General features: G+C 37.9%; 1 protein-coding gene across 1 annotated transcript in view; it reads left to right on the top strand.

The window, feature by feature from the left end:
* The window catches only part of frem3 (Fras1 related extracellular matrix 3), a 53,728-nt gene extending 40,031 nt beyond the window's left edge, over nt 1-13,697 (top strand). The window contains exons 13-24 of the mRNA XM_036574943.1: nt 1,192-1,350; nt 1,570-1,873; nt 2,555-2,686; nt 3,066-3,397; nt 4,991-5,183; nt 5,630-5,734; nt 7,274-7,401; nt 8,025-8,159; nt 9,443-9,569; nt 9,881-10,068; nt 10,257-10,403; nt 11,825-13,697. Coding sequence (XP_036430836.1) covers nt 1,192-1,350; nt 1,570-1,873; nt 2,555-2,686; nt 3,066-3,397; nt 4,991-5,183; nt 5,630-5,734; nt 7,274-7,401; nt 8,025-8,159; nt 9,443-9,569; nt 9,881-10,068; nt 10,257-10,403; nt 11,825-12,376 — 2,502 coding nt within the window. The 3' untranslated portion in view covers nt 12,377-13,697. The remainder of the gene's footprint in view (nt 1-1,191; nt 1,351-1,569; nt 1,874-2,554; nt 2,687-3,065; nt 3,398-4,990; nt 5,184-5,629; nt 5,735-7,273; nt 7,402-8,024; nt 8,160-9,442; nt 9,570-9,880; nt 10,069-10,256; nt 10,404-11,824) is intronic.
* The last annotated feature ends 4,622 nt before the right edge of the window (nt 13,698-18,319 follow it).

Consider the following 18,319-nt stretch of genomic DNA (forward strand, 5'->3'; position numbering starts at 1 on the left):
ATGGGCTTGTTCAGAAGGCCAGCCCAAATCAATATTTGGGCATATCCAGATTGTATCCAGATTGACAACAAAAAAACACACAAAATTCAATTTTTGCAAATCAGATCCAAACTACATTTGGAGGTAGTTCAAAATGGGAATCAGATTCAGTCTGTTCACACTGGCTGCTCGAATTGGATTTCAAAAGCAGCTTGTCCACTGCATGATTCATCTTTCAACTATGCCCACCTTTTTTGGTTTTCTATTTGGCAAACGTGGTATCTAGCACCTGGTACTGGGTACTATTTTTGGTATTACCTCTGTTGAGGTTTCAAGAGAGCTGAGCCGATTTGATGTAAAAATGCTGCAGACTACTAAATGGTTGGAGAGGATCAATAAACACATGCTAACGTGTGTTTAAGCAACCAGAACCATAGTCTAAACTCAGATGTAGTATTTCCCAAACTCTCCTTTTTTTCCCATGGTCTTTTGTCTTGCTGCCATCAGCCTCTTCTGAACAAAGTTTGTCTAGTTCATGACACAGCAGTTTCAAGTGGCATCGCTATGATGACCATCTACATTGAGGGGGTACTGTATCTGCAGTGGAAAACAAAGTAGCTGACACCAAAAGTGAGTAGAGTCGAGTATAGACGAGACATACCATGCAGTGGAAAAGCAGCTGAAGTGTCTTTTGCATCACTTGCAATACGACAAACAACGATAATGTCAAATCAAGAGTGACGGAAGTGCTGGGATTCAAGGAGAGTGCCAAAGATTCATTCTTATCTCTGAGAATTTTGAGTAGTTTGGAGGGCAAGATGGTGCACCTCCGTCTCTCCTGCTGCTGCATTTGAAAGCTGCATCACTAGCATAGCTACTTAGTTACTGACACCTACATCATTACCACAGTAACCCACGCATATAGGTTTGTGATGTCTGGACACACAAATCTGATCTGATCACTTGCAAATAACAGTGCGGACAGTCATCTCAAAAGATCTGATTTGAGTCATCAAAATATATATATATATATATATATATATATATATTTAATCTTGATAAGTGTGTTTTAGAATTTAACACTGACATCAACCTAAATCAGCTTTTTCAATGCTTTAGCTTTCATAGCAAAGCTTTCTGTGGTTGTTAATTGTGTTGCATTTTTGAAACATTGCTGATTGTCAGCTGTTTTCCTCTCCTTGTTGTCTTCAGATGAACAAAGCTATAGTGTACATTGAGGAGATGGACAGTGTAGCTGACGTCACCTTCCCCGCGGTGCCTCAGGTAGTGTCTCTGCTCATGTATGATGATACAGCTCGGACAAAGGAGCACCCCCATCCCCCAACAGGATACCCTGTAGTGTGTGTGACGGTGAGTATATACACACACACACATATACACACTAACACATATAGTATGTATGACTTATATTCTGCTTTTTTTCTGTCTGAGCACTGCTACATTGCACTTCCTCTTGCCCTTATTATTTTTTAAACTGTGTCTGAAGAGCAAACTATACAAATCTAATGAAGCCTTTTCTCAAATAAGCAAGATCAGTTTGACCAAGAATGAAATCTTACATTCCCTCAGGCCTGCAACCCCAAATATTCAGAGTTTGACAAGACAGGCTCCATCTGTGCAGTGGAGAACATTAATGACACTCTGACTCAGTACCGCTGGCTTGTTAGTGCCCCCAGTGGGCCGGACGGCGTCACCAGCCCCATGCGCGAAGTGGACACCAACACCTTCTTCACCAACACCAAATCCATCACGTTGGACTCCATCTACTTCCAGGCAGGCTCACGTGTACAGTGCGCCGCCAGGGCCTTCAATGCCAATGGTGATGCAGGGCTGGAACTCAGCTCTCCCATCGTGACCATCGGCCGAGATGAGGGTGAGGCTCCATTTGGGTGGCAACTTACAGTTTCTAAAAGAAGAAACAATAGAAGCCATTTTGCCCCCTACACTAGTGTACTGCAAATTATCATATGGATATTTTACAACACTTTTGTTTTTGTTTTGAAGTCAACACATTTTCAACTTTGTTTCAACTTTTACTTTCCAGTTTTCTCAACTAATCATTGCAGCCCTATCACCTATCACTTTATAAAGGCCAGTGCAGATCAGATGTTTTTCCGGAGCTATGTGAACACAAAAATCTGATCTTTCTAAACTCAGTTTCATCCACTTTCCTATATAGTCTTGACATGCATACCTGATAAAAAAGAAAAAGAAAAAGAATAGTCAGATTGGAAATCAACTTTACTACACATATGTATCATCCAGTGGACATGGATCACACACGAGGTTAATGAGATATAGTTAGTTCTCACACAATGACAGATATGAGTCACTGACAAACACAAATATGAACTGTTAATGCCAAAAGATCTGATCTGAGCAAAAAATTGGAATTGATCAAAAGTATCACATTTAGGTTTATATTTATCATTGGCAGATGCTCTTATCCTCAGCAACTCACAATTTACTCATATTACAGAAGTAGGTGAATATAGCTTAATAAGTAAGCATCACAGAGACAAAAACTTCAATCTCCTTTTGTGTTTTTCTGTAGGTCTTTGCCAGCCCCGCATTCCTGGTACTGTTGGTGCTGAGCCATTCTCAGCAAAAATCCGCTACACTGGCTCAGATGACCCTGACTACCCCAACCTCATCAAATTGACCATTACCATGCCTCACATGGATGGTGAGTGTCATCCTTTCACAACCATATATATGTTAAAAAAACAAAAAGGAAATAGGACAAGTGGTGTGTGTTAAGGAACTGATGCCTTAGTAACCACTTTCTCCCATTTGTAGAGTCTTACTTAGCAGATTAGATTAGCATAATTTACTTCAACATACAGTAAAGAATAAAAGGTCTGGCAATACAACTACTCTTTTCACTTCTCTACTCAACATTTTTATAAGTAGCTCAGCTGAATCAGGTGCAATACAGTAGAAAAAACATTGTGCAAGGCTGTGGCCTTCCAGAGCTAGAGCTGTACTCCCCTACAAAGATGACCTGGGCAGTCAGTCCTGCTGCAATCTTGCTCATGCACTGGTCCTGTGTCTGCTTTATTCAGGCATGCTGCCCGTCATCTCTACACGTCCTCTCTCGAACTTTGAGCTGACTCTGAGTCCGGATGGCACACGGGTGGGGAATCATCGTTGCTCCAATCTGCTGGACTTCAATGAGATCCAGACAGGCCACGGCTTCATTACAGACGCCACCAAGAACCCAGAGATAATTGGAGAGACGTTGCCATACCAGTACAGCTTGGTCATGCGCAGTGCCAACTCCCTGCGCTTCTACCGTAACCTCAACCTGGAGGCCTGCCTGTGGGAGTTCAGCAGCTACTACGACATGTCCGAGCTGCTCAATGAGTGCGGCGGATCCATTGGCACAGATGGACAGGTGAGGGCTGTGGGGAATGAGGTGATTTATTGGTTACTGTAAGAAAAGTTAACATGTTAAAGCCACTTTATTTGAAACCCCTACCTTGTAGCTTTACCTTGCTGATGTACAGTTGATGCACAATTTGTGTAAACCATCTTCTAGCCCTTTATCAATGGTCAATTTCTGACCACAGAGCCGCTCTTGGCAGGATATTTTTGGGTAGTGGACCACTTTCAGCCTAGCAGTGACATTGCTGTGTGCAAGAACCCCAGCAACACTGTTGTATCAGGGGAGAAAGCAGGAGAGAAAGAGCTAGAGAGAGAACAGTAGCTAAGTTTTAGCTTATAACAGTGTCAAACAGCACACCATCAGTAAAAGAGGAGACTGTGGCCCAAGAGAGAAAGAGTTTCCATGCCTCACAGCGCACACTGTGAAATACTAAGAAACCATATAAAAACACAAATAATAATATATGACCCTTATTGAGTCCTTCATACCCAATCAAACTCCATGCCTTAAACTGCATTTACATGTTGGCATTGAAAAACCATCAGAATTGGCAACAGTACACAGCCAACAGTATGCAAACATTGATATGGTGATATAATTGCCGGTGTTTCTCCCTGTGAGTGGGCAATGGTGTTATCCACTAGTTTGTCCTCAAAATGTTTTGAACACATGCTAATGTTTCTAGTAGTGTGTTAAGAAAATTGAACGCTGTGGTCAGCGGAATGTTGCCGCTGGTGTTTATCATTCCGCCAAGGCTGAATTGTCCATTGCTGCTCCGTTAAATAAAATGGAATATCTGGTTTGCCATCCTCCATCTACCACCAACATGTAAATGCACCACTAAGATTAAAGCCTCTTCCTAAAACACATAAATTTCATTGCATCAATCTATACACCTATATAGTGGACCTGTAAGGTGGGTGTTTCTAATAAAGTGGCCAGTAAGTGAAAGTACAAGTTAAAGGTGCAGTCTTTAAGATTCAGGGGAATATTTAGCAGAAATGGAATGTAGTATACAAAACTGTTTTCATTAGTGTATAATAACCTGTAGTTACAAATTATTGTGTTTTCATTGGTTTAGAATGAGCTCTTCATATCTACATAGGGAGCAAGTCCTCTTCCAACAGAGGCAATCATGTTTCACTGCCAGTAGCCCAGAATGGACAAACCAAATACCGGCTCTAGAAAGTGCCTTTTGCAGTTTTGCATTGAAGCGGCAGCTTGAATTAGATGGCTCTGTAACAATAACCTGCAATTTCACTTCTAGATGCCACTAAATTTTACACACTGTGCCTTTAAGTGTTCTTCTTTTTTTACAGCTTTTGGTCAGATGTAGACATATCCAGTTCTGACTGGCTATAAGATTGCATCATGTTTGTTTTCTCTGGTGTAACTCACATGTCAGCTATTTAGTCCTGTAATATCTGCTCTGCACATTTTAGAGTGTTTTTGCTCACAACACATCTGACTCAATGGCTCACTACCACTGCTACAGCAGGAAAAACACTAAACAGTGCAGTGGAACTCCAGAACCAGAATTGGGAACTATTATTAGTACTAGTAACACTATTTGCTATGGTACATTTTTATTTATGTGTGCAGGTGCTGAACTTGGTCCAGTCCTACGTTACTCTGCGTGTGCCTCTCTACGTGTCCTATGTGTTCCACTCTCCCGTTGCTGTTGGTGGCTGGCAGCACTTCGACCTGCAGTCTGAGCTGCGTCTTACGTTTGTATACGATACCGCCATCTTGTGGCAGGATGGTATTGGTAGCCCACCCGAGGCTGAACTGCAAGGTAGTCTATCTCTAATAACAGACCAGTCTTGTGGTTGTCTCAAGAGTGGTTTAACATCATCTATGATGATAAATGATCAGATGCTGATCTGTATATAGATATGCATGAAGAAATAAAAGTATACGAGGACAGCATATGATGCATATAGTGATGGCTCCCATAAGGCTCTCAAACCTTGTCAGCACTTCTATATATGACCTGAATGTTCATGATGGTATTACTTTGAGCTGTAATACAGATGGCAGTAATTGCCTTACAAGTATTCAATACATGTTCCCATATATGTCTTAGCTATAAGACCGCATACTGTACCATCATAAAATGCAATATAGTTACTGTAAATAATTCCAATATATTCTATTTACATTTAGGAACATATTACCAACAATATATTATTGTATATATTATATATTATAACTTTTTTATGTGCTATTAAATCTCCATAGGTGCCATGTATCCTACCAGTATGAGGATCAATGAAGAGGGTCGTCTGGTTGTCAACTTCAAGACAGAGGCACGATTCAGGGGGCAGTTTGTCATGTCTCACCCAGGTAAGGATCATTAACACTGATACGCACATGTATACAGGAAGGTGTCCAGTGGGTCATGTTGACAGGCCCCCTCTATGACTCCTATTGAGTTGCATGTCCCAGATTTATTTTAGCTGCTATATCCGGCCTGCAACCTAATGACTATGACCTTCCTGTGTGGCAGGAACAGGGTTATTCAATCCACTCAGTCCCATATTCCCACCTAGTGGTGACTGAATGTTGGTGGATGTATGTGATGAATTTGCTCCCAAGTGATGCTAGCAAGTAGTGTGTTTTGTGCTAGGACTTTAAAGACTCAATCTTTTCATTAAAAACAAGCTTTTGGACTTTACATTCACATTTTGGTGCCTGTGGAATCTGAAAATGTGTTAATGTTTATCAGTGTTGGGGGTAACGTAGTACAAAGTAACACTTTACAGTAATGTGATTGCCTTTTCCTGTAAGGAAGAAATGTATTGCATTATTGCTAATATTTTAAAAAGAAAATACTCCAGATTCTTGAGACTTCAGCAGAAAAGATGAGTGTTCAATTATTTCTCTGCAAAGTGTGGATAACTTTCAGTGATTTATCACATACATTTTCATTGATTTTCAATTTATTCATCACTTCAGCACAAGCCAATGAAATCTTGCGTTTCACTTTATTGATGTCATCGCTTTGGTAGCCAATGGGAATGAGAATGCAGTATATCTTCCTTTTCAAAGTGCACAACATCCTGTAGCAGATTGCAGAGCTGAGAATAAAAGCTTCTAGTACCCCCTATAGACACCTATAAAAAGTGCATATGAAGACCATGCCAGTACCTTTATATAGTATTTGCCTGAAATAAGCATGTGTATGCTCCAGATTTTTTTCAGAGCTTCAAAATACACCCAGAATTGGCTTGGAAGGTTTAATTACATGCAGTGCTTTTAAAGCATATATTTCCTCTATATAGATTATCCTTGTACCTAAATTGTGAATGTGTGATACCTGCAAAAGCTGACTGCACAACTTTGACTGTAAATATGATAGTGAGTGTGGGCAAAAACTTTCCACTGTTTTGAACTCCATGAGCAATCTGTTGAAGTATCTATTCATGCTGATGTGAAACTAATGGATAACAAATTATGTCCTGTGGAAGAGAGAAGCCCAGCTCTGGGGCAACTCTTTAAGCTTTTTCTTTAAAATAGCATGAGCTATTCATTAAAAGCCGGGATAGTGACAAGTTTTTTAAATGATGTTTAATGTAATTGGCTGGTTCTTTTTCAATAAAGTCATGAATTGGATTTTCCTTGTTCTTTCTAATTGGTACAGATTTGTATAGGTTTTTTGCTGAGTAACATAGATGTTGAGCAATGAGTAGTGAGATTACCTTTCCAGGAAGTAGTACCCCAACATTAATGTTTATTGAATTACATTTTCATAAAAAAAAAAAAACAGTTAATATTTAAAATAAGGGCTAAATCATGGTCCTGTCCATTTGCTTGAAGGTTTGAAACAAATCCTCGTTTCGATTTAAAATGTCACTCTGACAAAGTGACTTATCGTTTCTACAGGAAGCAGCCTGTCATCCATGGTGATGTCGGCAGATCATCCTGGACTAACCTTCACTCTCACTCTGATCCGAACTGAGCCCACATACAATCAGCCAATGCAGCAATGGAGTTTTGTCTCGGACTTTGCTGTGAGTAATCCATGCAAGCCAGTTTGCCATTTTCATTTATAAATCATTTCTATTGATTTTTTTTTATTTCTTTTTGACCTACCAACTACCATATTTCACTGGTCACCAACCCTGGTCCTGGAGATCTAACTTCCTGCAGAGTCTAGTTCTAATCACAATCAGTCACACTTGATACAGCTACTTAATGTCTTCAGAAGCCCTTGATGGGCAGCATGAAACTAAACTCTTCAGGAAAGTAGATCTCCAGGAGGAAGTTTGGTGACCACTGTCATATAGCTTAGACTCCACTATGTGCTGACAATGCAAACATGAACAAATTATTTATAGCTTTCAAATCTGGTTCTTACATTAAGAGCCATATGTATTGCATGTGAAACTTTCAGTCCATGTTTTAGTATGATAGAAAACTTCCAGGACAGAATTTTGTATTCTGAAACCTTGCCATGTTTCAGTTTTCATGTTCTTTATAATAAATGTTCAGTCATAGTTCTGGTCCAATTAATAGTCATTTCAATAAATGAACTGGTTAGTTTTTGTTTGTTTGTTTTTGCTGTTAAAAATAAGCCACCTAATGAAACTGATTTGAGGATATGGTTTATTTCTGTGTGTGGGGGTGTGTGTAGGTTAGGGACTACTCTGGCACCTACACAGTGAAGCTGATTCCCTGCAGTGCCTCTCCTAATGGAGAATTCAGTATTCCACCTGTGTGCCACCCCAGGGAGCCACTTACCTTCGACATGGACATCCGTTTCCAGCAGGTCAGACTCAGCCCCACCACTCGCACACAGCTACAGATTTTTTGTTTCGTTTTTCAGAGAGGACTCTACAACCGTATCTAAAATTATTTGGTTAAAGTTTTCAAACATTATTTACTTTAGAATTAAATGCACTGCATGTTATGCGATGTAGATCAGAAGAGCATACAGTCATATATGTAAATGTTTGGTCATGTTTTGTTGATTTTCTAAGTGAAAATAGGTAAAATAACACATCTACAGGGAGCACACAAATTGAAAATTTTCTGCTAACTTCAATGCACAATTTCTATTTATTTGCTATATTTAACATACTGAAAAACATAAAATCTAAAATGTGCTGTAAGTTTTGCACTGGCCACATTTTATTTTTATTTTTTCCTCAGTATGCTAAATTCAGCAAATAAACAGTAATTGTGCATTAAAAGGGGTGCCTTTTGCAAACGACTGTATATATTATGTTCAGAATGTGCCTTGATGCAACTGCAATATGTGGCAACAATACTTCAGAACTTTTACTTCGCTATTTTCCAACCTCTCTTTATCCTCTACAATTAAACAGACTGTGCCTTGAAGACATACATGTCTAAAGGATCTCTCTTCTGATTGGCCGCCTTGTATTACACCTTATTCAAAAAGCAGTCCAGACTGAAAAACAATAGCTTAAACCGGAATGGGAGGGTCTAAATTGCTGTAGGCTCAAAAGGCGGAGATGCTTAAATGTGCTGTTTTAGTGACATCACTAAAAACACTGAAATAAAAACAGGTTGTTTTTGCTGCTCAGTTGGCATGTACGGACTGTATGGATTTGGGAGAGTAAAAACTTTGAAACTTTAACAGTGTTTACAAACCATATTAAACTCTTATTTTTAAAAAAAAAAAAAAAAAGAAAAAAATTTGTTTCCATGATAAAGTCACTTATGCCTGGTTTACATGAAACTAGCCACTGCTAGTTGCTCAAACTTTAGTAAATTGAGTGTAACATAATTAGCTGCATTTTCAATATCCCACGCTGTTCTGAGTGGCTGTCCTTTGAATGCGTAAGTGGGGGGCAGAGAAGAGCATTTTTCCATGAGGATGACCAATAAACTACACATTTAGGCTCATGCACTAGTTTCACACATAACATGCAGCCAGAATGCACCTGATTTGCGCCTGAAATTCGTCTGATTTGCAGTTCACTGTGTGGCCAACTTTGATCAGCTTTAATAGCAACTAGTTTAGAATAAGATGAAAGCAGTGAGTGAGTTATATGAAGCCATGATATCGCTCTGTTTTTCTCTCAGGTGAGTGACCCTGTGGCAGCAGAGTTCAGTCTCAACACACAGATGTTCCTGCTGTCTAAGAAAGAGCTGTGGTTGTCTGATGGCTCCATGAGCTTTGGAGAGGGCACAGATACCGCTTTCACTGAGGGTAAGACAGCTGAACTGAAATTAACTGAGGATAAATGGTTTCTGATGTACTGCTGTCTAATGCAGTACTCACATATCAAAAAAATAATGCACAGAAATATTCAGAGTTTGTGTGATGCTGGACTGTAACTCTTACATAACAGTAAAATGTACATCTACCTTGTTGTTTCTTTCTCTTTTTCTTTCTTTATTTTTTGAGAGAGTGGTGCTACTACAGTGACCTCGGCCTTATGATGTATGTCAGTCTAACACTGGTGATGCTATCATGAGCAACTGTCAAGCACAGTATGGTTTGTCTTGGTTGTTATGCAGGTTCTACTATCTATGGCCGTGTAATGGTGGATCCGGTGCAGAACCTGGGAGATTCATTCTCCTGCAGTATAGAGAAGGTCTTCCTTTGCACAGGCACTGATGGATATGTGCCAAAGTATAACCCCACCAATAAAGAGTATGGCTGCCTGGCAGATGCCCCCTCACTGCTGTACAGGTTCAAGATCCTGGTATGCCATTTTTTTCTCTAAACTTGGATCCCACAAATTGCCACTGTTTTCTCCATAACTTTTGGTATAAACTCTATGATTAGAACTGAATGGGCCAATAAAAATGGTCCAAAAGGATCAATTCTACCTCACTGGCATTCATCAGCTGTGTTAACATTGTGTTTTATGTGACTATGTTTGCCATCTAGGACAAAGCTCAGCCTGAGACCCAGGCTACTGCCTTTGGAGATGTGAGATTTGATGCCAAACTCGCAATGGACACTCCAGGAGCCCTTACTCTGATCCGACAGCCGGGGTCAGACGGGTTCACACTGTCCTCCTCCCCACTCTTCCAGGTCAGAGACATACCTTAAATACACTCTGCTTACCAGTGAAGCTCTGATAAACTCACTGGACAAAAAATGCATCGCATGCGTCTTTTCTTCTCTAATACTTGGTTAAGCATTCAATTGCCCTAATGACAGTATCATTCTTGGCAGGCAAGGATTAAACTAGCCTCTTGAGATGTCAATTTTGGGCCATTCTTTACATGTGTGCCTATTTCAGCATTTCACTTTCTGTTCCAAATTCAGAATTGGGATTGTGGTTTACTGATTTTGCTACTTAGTCATATAGTCCCAGTAGTCCTTACATGTCAGGATTGGCACTGTTGTTAAGGTTTTTTAACCAAGCGTTAGCAAAGAAATAATACACACAACTAATATGTAGTGAATAAGCAATGGAAGCTTATATCCCACTTCTTAGCACTGTGCACACTGCATGCCTAAGTCATCACCTCAAACCTTGTAAATTTGTTAAGTAATCTCAACCAGACTTACTTATGCAGAAATAGTTATGTGGTTTCAGTGACTCAATTGCATATTATCTATGTTAAAAAACAAGAGTAAGAATAAGTGCAGGCTTCAAGACGGCTGATACTACAGTTTAAGCTATGTGACACTTTTGTACTTTTCTTATAGATAACAGTATGTCATACATATTGTATGTCATACAGTGTCAGAAACCACATAAGCAAGTGTATTTATCTCCAGTGCAAAACATAAGAAGCAAAATATCTTGGATGATCAGCTATAAGCAGTAATTCTGGGACACTTCTATCATCATTTGTTATTTAAAAGTATTTAAGGTGTTCATGTATTTTGGAAATCGTGCCTTACCACATTAAAAGTACAAAACTGCTGTACTATCACTTATCAAGCAATACTTTGAGCCCAAATAAGCAATAGAAAGCTAGAAAATATTCACCTAACCCTCCACTTTATTTCAAACAAATGTTGGGACACCAGTCCAATGCAGGGATCTCCAACAGACCATCCAACACACCAAAAATGTCTGTGAGAGGTTATAGATACACTGAAAATTCCAAAATCAAGAGTAAAAACTGTACTTAAATAGTGGAAAGAAACAAGAAGTGTTCAAAACCTACCATGATCTGTCCATCTAAAACATCCAGCAAGCCTGGTTGAGCATTAGCTGTCATTGAAAATGCAATAAAATGCTAACCTAAATAAAATGCTAAATACAGACCTACATTAAGAAAAGAAATGAAATGAATATAAATTATTAGCATATTTCTGTACTTTAATTACAAGGTAATTTGGAGTTTCAGTTAATAAACATGGTTGTTAAAGCTGGTTGTCATAACTTTTCTGATGGATACAAGTACATAAATTATAAATTTATCTCTGAAAATAATGAACAAGATATAAAATTGAGGAGACAGCAGATAAAATAAAAGCATATTTTATTTTTTCAGGTCGCAGCTGGTCGGGAGTGGTTCATCCACACTATTTACACTGTCCGCTCTAAAGAGAATGCCAACCGTGGCATCGGTAAGAGAAGCCTGGAGTACCACCATGGCATTTCATCTGTTCTGCCCGAGTCTGGTGCCCTGACCCGCCACCGCCGAGCTGTGCCTGACCCAGAAGCTCTGGAAATTGGTGTGGAGAACAACCGTGGCACCAACATCCAGCACATCGCCCTGGATCGCTCTGACCGGCTCAGAGTGAGCCAGCGGCAGCCGTGGGGCCGTGAGACCTACCTGGAGCGTCCCCTGGTGGAGGGGAGCTCAGGTAAAGAGCCTGGCTCTGACTCAGCTCTACCAGCAGGCATGCCCACACTGCTGGGAGTGTCTGGGCTGATCCTGCTGGTGTGCCTTGTGGTGGTTCTGGTTGCTCTCTTGCTCCGGCGTAAGAAGAAAGAGAAAGAGTATCCACCATACTCCACCTCCTCCTGCTCAGCCTACAGCGGCAGCAACAGCAGACAAACCACGAGCACAAGACACAGTGGAGACAGTTCAGAAGTTTAGACATCGACACTGAGGCCTTCCCTGTCCACAAACACGTTCATACCTACTTGTCATGATGATGCCTTCCTCCCTATGAGCACAACAGCTGGCGGAGAGGACGTCTTAGAACGAAGAAGCAGTGGCGACGAAACAGAAACAGGGAGAAATTCAGCTTTGGATCACATTTAAGGTTCATTCACTTCCCAAATGACTTTGCTTTCCACTTCTATACTGTTCTTATAAACTCCTAGCTTCATCCTCAACAAGCACTGAGGACTTCCACACATGCAGCAGATTTCAGAACAAAAGGACATTGCTTCCAAAGTCTCTCAAAGAAAGTGTTCCAAGCCTCATAGAGCTGATATGATGAGCAAATCTGTGCTTTGATGTTAATTTATCCTAGTTGCTGATGTTAAATAACATTTTTTTAGTTCTTAAGTGCTGGTGCACATTGTGTGGCTTGTAGAAAATGACACAGAAATAACATGATGTCACTCTCAATATAAATTTTCAACATCAGTCTCACTTTGAAACTTTGATTTAAAATCTAAAGCAACTACCATCTACTTCTACTAAAACACATAAGACGACTCAGTGTTAACTTAGGCAGGTAGCATAGGTCAGCCGTCTTTTGACCTGATCTCAGTCAAAATTCTGAGATTCAGCTGTTGGCAATAAAATAAGTTTACCGTAGAATCTTTGTTTTAAGTTCAACTTGTAAACTTTTCTGTTTTGAATGTGTGCCAGAAACGTTTTTGCGATAAAAATAGATGTAGAAAAGCTGGCTTATTGAAACATTTATGTAATAAATGTATGTATTTTTATATTCATGACACACTGCTGTGTACAGTAGCGCACACTGGTGTTCCCATGTCGACAGACCATTTTTATGGTGCTATAAAAAGGGACAGTGATGTTTCATTTGAGTCATTTCTAATGCATAAGTATTCAGATTTTTATACATTTGTCAGGATGTGTTCAAATATGCTTCAGAATTACACATAACTGTGTATAATAATTATCTTGTGTATGTATGTGAGTGCTTATATATACACCACCAAACAGAACAATGCCAACAGAAGGTATTATTGGTATTATTACATCCTGATAGAACTTGAAAAGCTGTGAACCACAGGTTGTGATTGTTACATAATTGTTACATGTGGTGATTTTTTTTCTTTCAAATTGCATAATTGGTTAAAAATTCATCAAAGGCTTATAATATGCTGATTATATGTCCATATTAAGGTGCTCACATTAATAATCATGTACATGGTTTTAATTTGATGATGCCACTTTCAATTTATTGTTTAATGTATTAAAGTTACACTGCCAAATACCAGCTTCACAGCAGTCACAGTTTCCTTGTTGCCAGCACAGTAAGCAAAGTATGTTAAAATATGTTCTCAAACTTGTATGTTTGCTCTAATAATTCAGTGCAAAATCAGTTAGAATCTGGAGGTAAACTTTAAATTTCAATATCATTGCTGTCAAAACCTCATAAATCCATTTTTAAACTTTCTTTTACACCATTTGAACACAGCAGATGCTTTTTGCACCGTGTGAACATTTCATGATAAATGGACCAACGGAAATGGTCCAAAATTAATAAAATCTCATTACATTACATTTAAGTTATAAAGTTACCCTTGTAGGAGATACAAGGTTTTGTTACACTCTTAACAAAAAAGATGGTTCTTCAAGGGTTCATTAGTAAAGGGGACGGTTCTATTTAGAACCATGAGTTCTGTATAGAACTGTTTCATGCTTGGTTCTTTGCATGGTGAAATGGTTCTTCAGAGTGATAGAGTGTTGTTGTATATGATTCCATATAGAACTTTTATGAAAATTGTTCTATATAGTACCAGAAAGTGTTCTTCTATTGTTATGAAGTCAAGCTTGTAACAATAGAAGAACGCTTTTTGGTGCTACAGTTTCAAAAAGGTGCTATATAGAACATCTACATAGGTCAATTACAGTTATATAGAACCTTATACAACACATACTCCGTCAATCTGAAGAACATTTCACCACGCAATGAATCTTTTAAGCATGAAATGGTTTTATATAGAACTCACTGTAATAAATAGAACAGTTTCACTTTATCAAAGAACCCTTGAAGAACCATCTTTTTTAAGAGTGTAGGACAGCCATGAGATGTAATGAAATGTATTACTAAGAAGTTACTAAATGTAGTAAATGTAGCAATTACAAACACACAGGCCCACAAATAAGTGTGTCTTGCAAAATTGGATCTAGCAGAGCTTTTATACAATACAGTCATATGCAATCATAGTCAAGTGCCATGTTGTGTTGATTTTCTAAGTGTAGATAGGTTGAAATAAGTGAAAATCCTCTACAGAGAACACATTTTAATGCACAATTACTATTTATTTGCAGAATTTAACTTAAAAAAAAATAATTGCTAAAGCATGGCCTGTGCAAAAGGAGTGGCATTTTTCATATTTTTGTGAGTTTTTTCCCCCAATTTGTTAAACTCAGCAAAGAAATCAAATTGTGAACTAAAATTTACAGACAAATGGCACATTTTTAAGCTTGTTCCTGTGCAGGATATGTTCACATGTAAATTGACTGTGGCTGTTCAAACATTTTTAAAAGGTCTTCTGTCTTTAATTTGACAACTGTTACTCTTTTTTGTTCCAAATAACAACATAATAATAATTCCAATTCAGCTACATAGACAGCTTTATCAAGTTCACACAGCATGATAACAAACTTAGTGTTCATAGAAGAAGGTGAAAACTTGTATGTGGAGGTATGTCTGCAGATTCCAGTAAGTACTAGCTATTTGATTCTCTCCGCCTGCTGAAAAACAAGCTAAGGCCAATTACAACTTTAAACCACCTGACTGTAAATTTGCCATCAACACAAACAGAGAAAAACAGAGTAAAACATCTAAGAGAAGTCTTAAAAGCCTTTCTCGAAACACCAGAAAGGTCTAGCAGAAACAACAGAAATATAGGTTTAGTGGAGAAGCAGAGCAGATGGAACATGGTTGTGTCCTATGGCTGGAGTGTCAATAACCCATTCTTGTGTATTTCAGACCTAGCAATAACTGAATGTATCACCCCCAAAAAATAACTATACTTTTTAAATGCATGACCCAACAACTTCTCAGGTCAGGACTCAGCAGTCTATCTACATCTAAAAGATATAAGCAACTTCTATGATGTCAGCAACCTACACATTTTGGACAGAAAAGACAGTAACTTTGATAGATATAGAACAGAAGGCAGCTAACCCTTAAAAAATAAAGGTACCCTTAAAACCCTTTTGTGCAATGTGTACAGAGTGTTGTTAAAAGAAGAGGTGATGCAACACAGTAGTAAACATGCCCCTGTCCCAACTTTTTTTGAAATGTGTTGCCGACATCAAATTCAAAATGGGCATATATTTTTCAAAAAACTTTCTTAGTTTCAACATTTGACATGTTGTCTTTGTGCAATTTTCAATTAAATATAGGGTTTAAATAACCACATCATTGCATTGTGCACTTTTTAAATTTTGCACAGTGTCCCAACGTTTTTTGTAAAAGGCGTTGTAACAATATGTTAGCACTAAGCTAATGCTGGTGCACATTTTTGGCTGTAAATTACACACTGACATCTGAATCTCATAACAGACATCCCATGCATTTTATTTTAAGCTTGTATCTGATGTTAAATATATTTGACCTCATTTGTTGCAGTTTTATGGTGATACTTTCAGTAAAAGCCCTGGATAAAAATCCTGATTGGGTGTTTCCTTTGCTTCCAGACAGAGCTGAACAATTAAATCAATAATTGCAGAGTTTAAATACAACAAGCATGACTAATTATTTAAACAAAAACTAGCTATTATATTTTTAGTTCCTAGAGATCATTAGAAGCCTAGAAGCCTTGAGGGTTCCTCACTGCACAATACAGAGGTTATGTTGTATAATGAAACTTTGGGAGGTACATTTTTATAAATTTGGCAGTTAACCCTTAACTAAAGAGTTCCCTCACAACTGACCATTATCTCCATAGCTAAGCAGAAGAGCTGTTGTTCAGACTGGGAGTAGCAGTTATTTGTGTTCTTAAGGTCTTTACAGTTGTCTGGTTGGCTTGTTACTGCACACACTGGTTATATAAGCCCAACAGCTTTGCAGCATTAATCATGCGTGACTGTTAAATCAGTGAATTAATGTAATTTAATAACAAATGGCTCGTTTGACCTCTTTGGTACTGTCATAAGAATGAGGTTTATATACAAGTGACATGTAATCCAAGAAGACTGGTAGTGAATTGCAAAGAAGAGAAAATATTTGGTTACATATATTTCAGGTACGTTTTATTGTAAGTCAGCTCATTTCATACATTCTTATAACTTCAATTCCAAATCTGATTTGTTTTTTGGGGGGGTTTACATAATTTGAAATGCCAGTAGCTGTTTACATGGTGTCAAAATTGCATGATGGATGGAGTAATACAAATATGCAAAAAATTTAAATAAAGTATAGAATTTACAGTAAAATCTCTGAATATATATAATGATTATTTGATGATTTTCAATGATTAATTGAAAGAAAACAACTATTTTGCCAAGAACCTGTAGCACACGTTTACTTTTCAAGCGAATATTTTAACATTAAACTCTTCTAAACTCCTGTTCAGTTGCCTTCAAGAGTGCTTTTACTTCTACGTCAGTAAAGTCTGTTTGAACAGAAATAACTGGAACTGTATGTCCAATAGCCTTTTGTTCTATAAATAATAGGCATCACACACCTATTTACTCAGAAACCCAAAATGGCAAAGCCAAATCCCTATTTAAATGTACTTAGTCTGAATGTCCATATACAAACTCAATAGTATATGTCCCTATTCAAATAGAATTCCATAACAGTATCAGTGTGTTCCCTTGGATAAACTGTTTTGACCAAGAAGAGCTATCTCTTTTTTACAAGTGAGAAACTCAGATGAACAAAAACATCATATTGCCTATCATGCACACCTGAAAGACCATGCACAGACACATGTAATACATTGCTTTCCCAGAAAATTTAGCTTCAAAAAGACAAAATAAAAACTAGACAAAAAAACAAACTAAACAACAATATTGATCCAATGTTGAATTTTCAATGATGACCATTGATCAACATTGTTGACCATACTTCAGCGTTGAATCAATTACATCTTGCTACCTGGGCAGTGGTCAAATACCTGAAGATTCAAGGTTTACAAGTCTATTTTGTCTGGGTTATTAGCAAATCTTAATATAATTCACAAACCTCACAAATACATAAAAAACCAAACTGTTTTTTACTTTACATTGTACACCTGAAACAACAGGTTTATACATGATATTTATCTAATAAAATATACAGTTACACAGTGACTTTATCATTATCATAGTGTAATTTCTTTTATGTTCTACTGAAGATTTTGTGTTTGCCAAATTTATAGTATCCTAACATAATTGGATGGATTTTTACCTCAGGAAAATTGTATGTACACATTTTTTTTGGAACAAGTTGTTTTACAGTCCCCTAAATTTTAGATAATAACAAGGTAAGTGTGAGGTAGTAGATCATTATTTTGGGTAACATGATGGTAAGTTCTGAAACAGTTTAAATTACACTTAATATCTAGAACTGGTTCTAGATATTAACTGAGTAAGTGCAGGGTACAGTCGGTCTTCAAAGTGCTGTGTAATTATTTTGGGTAAAATGATGACAAGTACCAGAAAAGTATAAATAAATTAAACTGAAATGACTAATAGGTTCTAGATATCAAGTGAGTAAGGACAGGGTATAGTCTTCAAAGTGCTGCGTATTTATTTTGAGTAAAATGATGAGAAGTAACAAGACAGTATAAATAAATTAAACTGAATTGACTAACAGGTTCTAGATATTAACTGAGTAAGCATAGGGTACAATCTTCAAAGTTCTGTGTAATTATTTTTGGGTAAAATGATGATGAGTAC

This window comes from Colossoma macropomum, unplaced genomic scaffold (genome assembly GCF_904425465.1).
Source record: "Colossoma macropomum unplaced genomic scaffold, Colossoma_macropomum, whole genome shotgun sequence".
In the NCBI taxonomy this organism is placed as follows: Eukaryota; Metazoa; Chordata; class Actinopteri; order Characiformes; family Serrasalmidae; genus Colossoma; species Colossoma macropomum.